Source organism: Balaenoptera ricei, chromosome 8 (genome assembly GCF_028023285.1).
Source record: "Balaenoptera ricei isolate mBalRic1 chromosome 8, mBalRic1.hap2, whole genome shotgun sequence".
NCBI lineage: Eukaryota > Metazoa > Chordata > Mammalia > Artiodactyla > Balaenopteridae > Balaenoptera > Balaenoptera ricei.
The window spans coordinates 107,165,998-107,175,256 of NC_082646.1; the positions used below are offsets into that span (position 1 = coordinate 107,165,998).

At 57.6% G+C, this 9,259-nt stretch overlaps 1 protein-coding gene across 1 annotated transcript; it reads right to left on the bottom strand.

The window, feature by feature from the left end:
• Positions 1-509: 509 nt before the first annotated feature.
• On the bottom strand, positions 510-4,802 carry SLC25A45 (solute carrier family 25 member 45). The gene is given in 5 exon segments (XM_059929808.1): positions 510-778; positions 912-1,170; positions 2,990-3,062; positions 3,252-3,294; positions 4,700-4,802. Coding segments are annotated over 5 exon segments (681 nt in total). The 5' UTR covers positions 4,737-4,802.
• Between the last annotated feature and the right edge of the window lie 4,457 nt (positions 4,803-9,259).

Below are 9,259 nucleotides of genomic sequence, written 5' to 3' on the forward strand. Positions count from 1 at the left end.
GGAGGCCGGGAGGAGGGGGAGTTTGGGCTTTTTCCTGAGGGTGACGGAGCCACTGAAGGATTCTGGACTAGAGGAGACCGGGCTACCCTCAAGTCATGCGGGGAGAGGCTGGAAAGGAAGTGAAGGGAGAGGCAGGTGAGGATGTGTCACCGGAATCCGGGGAGCTAGGCGGTCAGCACCAGGCAGCCAAGCAGAAGTTCTGCGAGTGTGTGGGCTGGAATGTCACCAGCGCCACTGGCTGTGAGTTTACTTCACAGACTCAGGAAGCAAAGGAATCAAGGCACGTGCTGCTGGGAGGCCCACGCCAGCCTTGGAATCTGGGTGGAGTCCAGGTCCCCAGGCCTCCTGCTCCCCGAGGCGTCTCCCCAGCCCCTCTGCGTGCTGGAGGTGCCTTGATAAAGAGGGGCTCAGCCTCTCGCATCAGAATCACTAGCTGGTGCTTTCAACTTGGCCTCCAATCTGGGCAGGTGGGCGGTGGTCTCACTGGGGAGCTCGTCACCCAGCCAGGCTCATCCCCGGGAGTGGAGGAGGTACTCGTAGCTGAGGAAGGTGGCGGCGTTGACAGGAAAGGCACGGGCACTGTTGATGCCGAGCCCCCGGAAGAAGACCCCCAGCCCTTCCCTCTGGGCGCTGCTCACCATGCAGTCCAGCAGCCCCCAGTGCACCCTCTGCCTCAGCCCCGCTATCTGCATCCGGGGCTTGATCACGTCTAAGGGGGTAGCTGTGACCCAGGAGGTGACGCCGGCAGAGCCCCCTGCCACCAGCACTGTGCCCGAGCCTGGGGTAGAGGAACTGGGGGGGAGGGGGGTCACACTGAGGAACGCAGGCTCCCTCCCCATCCTCCAGGGCTCAGTCCAGCTCCCCTCCCCCACTCCTCTCTGTCCTCCACCCTCTCATGCCACTTCGCTTACTGGGGTTCTGGCCATCCAGCGTGAATTGGCGACACAGCCATTCATAGGTGACGAAATAGATTCCTAGGATGGGGTTGTCCCGCAGCGTCAGGGCCCAGGCTCCCGGGAACAGCCCCCGGGGCCCCTCGGCCTGGAAGATGGAGGCCACGCAGTGCACGGGCCCCCGGTACTGGGGTGGGGGGCTCCCTGACTTCCCCTTGGGCTCTGTCTGGTTTTGTAGCCGGACTTTGATGAGGTCAAAAGGGGCCAAGCAGCAGGCCTGGAGGGAAAGAAGCATGAAGGGCCTGGGTGGAGCTTTGGACGGGAACAGTCCCTCCCTCTGATCCTAACGGGGGGAAGGCAGTGGGCAGCCAGGGCTGCATGTTCCTTCAGAATCTCGCCCGCTCTCAGCCTCTCCCACGCACAGTGGGGGATGGCCCAGAGCCCCCTCCCTTAGCATCAGGCCCCTGCCAGCAAGGGACACTGCCCCTCCCCTCGGCATGCACACGGTGCTTAAGAAAGGGAGTTCCCTGGCAGTCCAGTGGTTAGGACTCGGCGCTTTCATTGCAGTGGCTCAGGTTCAAAAAAAAATAAAAGATTCAGTCTTTCAGTCTGTGCCCACGAAACAGCAGGGGACTGACCCCTCCCCAGGGGTAAGGAGGGCACCTCAACTTCATAGATTCCCCCTTCCCCACCTTCTGCAGGACACCTCTCAGAGGCCCCTGGGTGGAGAAGCGCCTCTCGCAAACCCCCAAGCGCTAGTGTCCCAGCAGAAGGTGGGTGACAGGGTGGGATCTGCGGGTCCTTGAACTTTATCACCTGGCTGGGGCAGACAGGACACAGATTCGGGGTCATGTTAGTGCTGGGGACGTGGAGGGAGGTTGTGGGGAGGGGCCGAGGTGTGGGTCAGGGACGCAACTAGGTCAAGATCAGCTGTGAAAGTTCAGGTGAGAACTGAGGTCCAAGCTGAGGTTAGCATATCATTTATGGACTTATGTGGTTTTCGTTTTTTTCTTTCGTGGAAGGTACACAAGCTCTGTTCCTCAGCCCTGGAGACGGCTGATGGCAGTGGAGGCTGGCGGTTGGCTCCGGTGATCTTTAGAGGGTGGCAGTTTGCTTATTTCCTCCCCTGCAGGAATGGCAGTGGGCTGGGGTCCCCCCTGTGAGATGGCGCCCTGATGGCACCCTCCCAGCAGAGCCTGCGGGCAGTGCTGAGCTGAGGGCTGCTCCAGGGGGCTAAGCTCCTGGGGGTGAGAAAATGGCTGGGCGGGCTACGGCCCGTCCCCTCCCCATCCTGTGCCCACAGGGGCAGTGGGGACATCAGACGTTGCTGCTCTGTACAACGGTGTCAGCCTTAGCCGAGTCAGAAGCAACTTTTGTACACAAAAGAGGTTGTCATTCCCTGCCCCGTGCTACAGAGTCTTCCTTGCCACCTCCACATGAAAATACATTTTCCGTTCCAAGACCCTGTTAACCAGAGCCGTGCGCTTGGTGGCAAACGGGGCTCCAGCTGGTCCCTGGACCCCATCCCCATCAGTGACCCGACAGGCCCCAGTTCTGCCATCTGTTCTGCTTTCCAAGGAGCCAGAGGGGAGGAGGACGGAGGAGCTGGGCCCGGCTGAGCCTAACTCAGGCCACTTAGCCTGGGGGCTCCTTCTCTTCCTTGTTTTTGTGGGGTGTAGGTCTCAGGGCTTGGGAAATATGCAGGCATGAGCCCCACACAAGGGGCAGAAGCAAAACCAGGGCCTTTTGGGTCTCATGAATGGTTAATTCATTTAGTGAGCTCCTAACTCTGTCCTTTGTCCTTGCTCTCTGCCTTGGTACGTGTACAGGAGCATCAGGGCAGGTGTCGAGTAGAGGGTGACCTAGGGCCCCGGCTGGATTGTGGGATGGAGCCAGGTGCACGCCCTCTGCCTCTGAGCTCAGGCCCCCACTTAGCTGGGGATCCCCCTGCTGCCTGGAGGCACCTCTTCCCTCCACCCCACCCCTCAAAAGCCCAGTCCTTAAGCGCTGAGAACAAAGACCAGAACCAAATGATTAGAGTCACTGAATGATTATAACACCCCGAGCCTCTCCCAGCGAGATCTGTGGACAGAGACTTACTCGTGGCGGTAAGTCTTGGCCATACAATCAACGATGCCCCGGTATGTGGTCTGGGTCTGCAGCCGCACCCGGACAGGGAGGACAGAGCAGGTGGGCAGGCTGGGCATCGTGCCCAGCTCATCCCTCGGCCCCTCTGAGCGGGATGCCAGCAGGGCAGGAGAAGAGGGAGAGAGCCTCCATCAGCCAGGCCCTGCTCTCTCCCTGATGTCTGGTTCAGGCGACGTCTTTCATTCCTCGGGTGCCTCCCCTAGACTCACCTTTACAGTGTCAAAGGGGTGTCCCAGGACCAAGCCCAGAGCTCCTGTGGTGACAAGAAGGTGCTATGAGTGAGGACCCTCGGGCCAGGCCGAGGAAGCAAGTTTGTACCCAGAGGGCAGCGGGATTCAGGCAGGAGGAAGCGGGGCAGGGCTTGCCTGCCAGACTCCAAAGAAACGCCAGCTGCCCCTTGCACCCTCCCCCACTCCAGGCACTGGGCTAGGAAGGTGTGGGGACAGGGGACAGCGGAGAGGACCCTGGCCCTGCCTGGAGGGAGCACAGGCAGAGGGGAGGAGCCAACCCCAGACGCCCAGTGTCCTCGCCCAGACCTGACACCCGAGCATCTTGCTGACTCATCTAACTGGGGGACTCCGGGGCTCCTGCCTCGCCGCCAGCTCGGCTCCCTCCTGCTGTCCAGGGCAGGGCCTTGATGCCGGACCGGCCCTCCCAGCGCTCTGCCCTGCAGCTGGCAGTGCAGAGCTGGGACCCCTTAGAGGAGTCTATTTTTTTTTTAATTAATTTATTTTTTAATTAATTATTTTTTTTTTGGCTGTGTTGGGTCTTTGTTGCTGTGCGTGGGCTTTCTCTAGTTGCGGCGAGCAGGAGCTACTCTTTCTTGCAGTGCGCGGGCTTCTCACTGCGGTGGCTTCTCTTGTTGCGGAGCACGGGCTCTACGCGTGCGGGCTTCAGTAGTTGTGGTGCACAGGCTCAGTAGTTGTGGCTCGCAAGCTCTAGAGCGCAGGCTCAGCAGTTGTGGCGCATAGGCTGAGTTGCTCCGCGGCATGTGGGATCTTCCCGGACCATGGCTCGAACCCGTGTCCCCTGCATTGGCAGGCGGATTCTCAACCACTGAGCCACCAGGGAGGCCCCCTTACAGGAGTCTTACTGGCACCAGGGGAGGAGGGCCCAGCCCCCAGCGTCTCCCCACCTCCTGGTCCTGCCCTCCATAGCGGACGCTGGTCCCTGAGCTTTCAGTGAGGTCACAGCCCCGGGAGGCAGGTTCAGATGTCTCTTTCTGCAGAGAGAAATGTCACCCAGATGCTGGACTGGGTCCACAGCACAGCTGGCCTCAGGGCACGTTGCCAGGTAGGGCAGAGGCCCAAAGGGGAATGCAGGACAGCAGGTGAGGTCAAAGGTGACCTTCCTTTCTGAGCCCTGGAGAGTGGCTCCGGCGGTGCAGGTGCGTCTGGGAGAGCGCTCAGCATGGCACCTGGGCACTTGGCAGGTATCCAGGTTGTTGGGGCAGCCTGGGGACTGGGCAGCAGCACCCGCCCACCTGCGCCTTCCTCTCCTTTCTCCTCCAGCAACTCCCAGGAGGCTCCAGGACGGCTGGCTCTGGGTGCTCCAAGGCCACCAGGACTTTGGCTTCAGCTCCTCCTATGTCACCCACCTTCCCCAGGAAATGACCCGCAATTGGGGTTACTATGACAGAAGGAAGAAAAGTGTCTCACCAGAGATCCAGCCGGCCACAAACTCCTCCACGGGCATTGTCTGGCAGGGGCGGGCACTGGTGGCTCCAGCAGAGGGGACGCTGGTGAAAGTGTAATTCCACCCTCCCCCTGACCCTGGACTGATAATCTGCTACTAATGTTTAACCCTGGGTGAGGGCCCAGTGCCAAGACCAGGACGGGAAGCGAGCCAACGCAGGCGGCCTGGTGGCCTGGAGCTGTGCAGAGCTTGAAATCTCACAGGGCAGGGAGGATGGCCCACGGTGGCCTGACCCCCCCTTGCCGGCCAGCAATGGCCTCGCAGTGTGACTAGGCCGGGCAGCTGGGTTCAGGCGCTGGTGGGGCCCCTCCAGGGCTGCCTCAGTCAGCCAGGGTTTAAGAAGCCAGCCCGGCCTGGCCCAAGCAAGGCCCGCGGCGGTGGGGCTTGGCCACGGGGAGGCAGGCCCAGCAGGGAGGAATGACTCACCGGGGCCCAAAGCCGCCTTCTCCAGGGGTTGTTTACAACTGACTCCCTTGCGTGTGTCAGAAACAGCCTCCCTCGCCTTCCCCTCCCCATGCCTCTTCCCGGGGGAAGGCTGGGGACTCGGTGTATAAAGGGTAGTGTGTCTCTCTGCCTGGGGGTGACCGGGCTATGACTTCCCACTTCTCTTTGGACAACAACCCAGACTGACAGGACAGGGACCTGAATCCCTCCCTTCCTCTCTGCTTCCTTAGACCAACTTCCTCTGTCGCCAGTTCATTAAACAAGTGCTATAGCATGAATGATTTTTTAAAAATAAATTTATTTATTTACTTATTTTTGGCTGCGTTGGATCTTCGTTGCTGCGCGCGGGCTTTCTCTAGTTGCGGTGAGCGGGGGCTACTCTTCATTGCGGTGCACGGGCTTCTCATTGCGGTGGCTTCTCTTGTTGCAGAGCATGGGCTCTAGGCGCGCAGGCTTCAGTAGTTGTGGCACGCAGGCTCAGTAGTTGTGGCTCGCGGGCTCTAGAGCACAGGCTCAGTAGTCGTGGCGCACGGGCTTAGTTGCTCTGCAGCATGTGGGATCTTCCCGGACCAGCGCGCTCGAACCCGTGTCCCCTGCATTGGCAGGCGGATTCTTAACCACTGTGCCACCAGGGAAGTCCCAGCATGAATGATTATTCCACTCACCTTCTTGCTCTGTTATGAACTGAGTATGGTTAAATACAGTTACTCTTTGTTTTGAAAATGCTATTTTGTATCATTTAAACATTTGTTGCCACTTTGCTGTACACCAGAAACTAACACAACATTGTAAATCAACTATACTTCAATTAAGAAAAAATTCGTTGCCTCTTTTTATAAATCAGATGATTGCTCACCTGTTGTGTTTTCCGCTAAGTGTCTGGTATTTTTATTTTTCCTACTCTGTCATCTTTCTCTGCCCCAGAAGGGGGGCAGTGTACATGGGGTGGAAGCCAGCACAGGCTTTGGCATCTTCTAAACCGGGTTCCAGCCTCAGCCGCCCCGGGCAGCCGGGTGATCTGTGGCCAGGCACACACTTTGAGGTTCTCTGCTCCCATGTCATTTGGGAGGCTTGGGAGGTCATTAAAGGGGGTTTCCAGGTGTTAGTGTTGTCGACGAAAATAATCAATACACAATCTATAACAGGAATTGAAAAGAGTTTTATTTGAGCCAAACTGAGGACTATAGCCCAGAAGACAGCCTCTCAGATAACTCTGAGGGACTGCTCCAGAGAAGCATGGTTTTCAGCACAGTTTTATGTCTTGTCAGAACAAAGAACATCAAACAAGTCAGGGATACATTCCTCATGGTTTCAAAAAAAACAGATCAGCACATACGCAGAGAGTCAGTGTGGCCTTGGCGCCTGGGAAGTGAGACTTATCATCGAAGGAGCACCAGCATTGGCGTCCCAGGAAGAGAGGCACTTAATCTTCTATTTATTATTTATTTATTTATTTATTTATTTGGCTGTGCTAGGTCTTAGTTGCAGCCTGCAGGATTTTTAGTTGCGGCATGTGAACTCTTAACTGCGGCATGCGAGATTTAGTTCCCTGACCAGGGATCGAACCCGGGCCCCCTGCATGGGGAGCGTGGAGTCTTAGCCACTGGACCACCAGGGAAGTCCCTAATCCTTATTTTTAATGTGGACATTCTTTACTTCTGGTCAATGTACCCTTTTCTCTAATAATTAAAGCAGATGTACAGTGTATGCTTGATAGGCCACAAACAGGCTGTTCTAGTTCGCATCAAATTCAAGTTAACTCAGGTATAAGCCAGCATGACTTCCCCACACCTCAATATGTGAGCATTTATTTTGTTATTGTCCATGTTCAGGACCACATCATCCAGGGCCATGTTCCTGACTTTCTCTGGCAACCTCACATCGATTCCTATGACGTAAGGCCCGGGAGACAGCAGTGGTGGGCATGTGGTGGCAGGGTGGGATGCACACGTGCTACCGGAACATGGGGCAGGACAAGGGGGCAGACCCGTGGATGCAGGCAAGGTGCTGACTGCAGGTTTGGCTGCAAACGCGGAGAGAATGGTGCCGTACAGATGTAACACGTTCTTCACATCAACAGCCACAAAATATTCCGTCAGATTTCTATTCTCAGGAATGATGGGAAGTTGGGGCCTGGGGTGGGATTGAGGAGGAGGAGGTCTTCTCTCAAGGGCACGGAGATCCAGGGCTCAGGCACCACTGCCCAGAGAAAGCTATGAAGTCCCCAAACGTGTCACCAACCCCTGGAGTTGCCTTGACCCCTCCCTTTCTCTCAACCTCACCACCATTCCGTGAGGAAACTGCGTTCGTGTTACCTTCCAAACAGATCCCGAATCCAAGCCCTCCTCATCTCCTCCACTGCTACTGCCCTGGCCCGCAGCCATCATCACCTCCACTCGGATTCCTGTCCACAGCTGCCCTCCCTGCCCCCACGCTGTCCCTCCCACCCACCCACTTCCCCTTCCAGTCTGTCCTCCACAGCACTCAGATGACACAGTTGAAACTGAAGTAGACTGTCTCCCCCCTGCTCCACACCCTGCAATGGCCCCATCCTGCTCAGAGTCAAAACCAAAGCCTTCCAGGGACTTCCCTGGTGGTCCAGTGGTTAAGACTCCGCGCTTCCACTGCAGGGGGCATGGGTTCCATCCCCGCTTGGGGAACTAAGATCCCGCAAGGCACGCGTCGCCATCAAAAAAACCCCCAAGAAACAAAAAAACCAAAGCCTTCCTAGGCTCCAAGTGCCCTCGAGGTGCCACCCCTGCTCTCTGACTTCCTCCGGCCACCCTGGCTTCCTTCTCTTCTTGCAACAGGCTCCCGCCCCCCGGCCTTCACACGGGCTGCTCCCTCTTCCAGTCGGCCTCCTCTTGCCTGGGCTCAGACTCACCTGCGCAGCAAGCCCGCCCTAACCGGCTCGCTGAATGCTGCCCTCTGCCCCACCTGCCCAGCATTCCAGGTGTCCCTCCCCTGGTCCAACCTTTTCTGTCACTCATCACCTTCTGACACACTATGCAATTAACTTGTTGTCTGTCTGAGCAGGGATCTCTGGCTGTGTTGTCCACTAACGTTACCTTAAAGGCTTAGATCTATGCGTGGCACGGCGTAGGCAATGACGGAGGAATGAATGAGTGGACAAGTGCGGGAACAGCATTAGTGGGCTGCCCTGCAGCCAGCCCCGGCCTCCAATTCTCTGTCCCCATCTGCAGCAGGACCCAAAGGATGTAAAGTCCTCCAAATAGCCCCAACCTGCCCCTGCAGATCTCTTACAGCTCTTAGTTTCCCATCAAATGCCCAAGGACCAGTCCTGCTGATGCGTCTCCTCTCCCGCTGCTGCCAAAGCAGAACACACCCACCCCCACCACATTCTCGTGGGTGGACAGGTTCTAGGAAGCAGGGTTCCGTCTCTGACCCCCTCCCCCTGCAGCTGCCCAGGGCCCCTGGGGCTGCCCCCAAAGACCTTCCCGAGTACTGGTCTCTCGCGGAAGCTGGGCTGTTATCCTAGTTCTGCAGCTCGTTGTCTCCTGAGTGATGCTGGGCGATCCCTCTGTGGGCCTTTATTGTTTGCAAAAGTAAAGGACCAGCCCAGCAGATCGCTGAGTCTAAGGCCTCTTGGCTCTAAAGGTCTTCAGGCTGCCCTGTCACTTCAGAATGGGTCCCACTCTCTTCTCTAATCCCACTACACCTCCCCAGCTCAAAGGAGACCCATTGCCACTCCCCAGAGGCTGGCAGAAGGGCAGCCCCACCCCTGACTAGTTCTTCTCCAATCCTCCAGCAAGTTCCACCAGCTTGACCCTCTGTCTGCCGGAGCAGAGCTCTGATCTTGACATTCTGTAGCTCACGACCTCCAAAATGGCCTCACTGGCTGCTAAACCCACCACAGCCCTACCCCTGGTGTTCATGCCCCAACCCCCAGGTGCAACCCCACCTTCCCACCTGCTGTGCTCTGATGGCCCAGGGCTTCCCTGGTGTCCTAACCATGCTCCCACGCCTCCCGCTACCTGGAATGCCTTCAGGAGTCTCTTCCAGCGCCGCTCCCCGCTGGATCTGGGTTCCAGGCTCCTCACCACCACCACCACACGTAC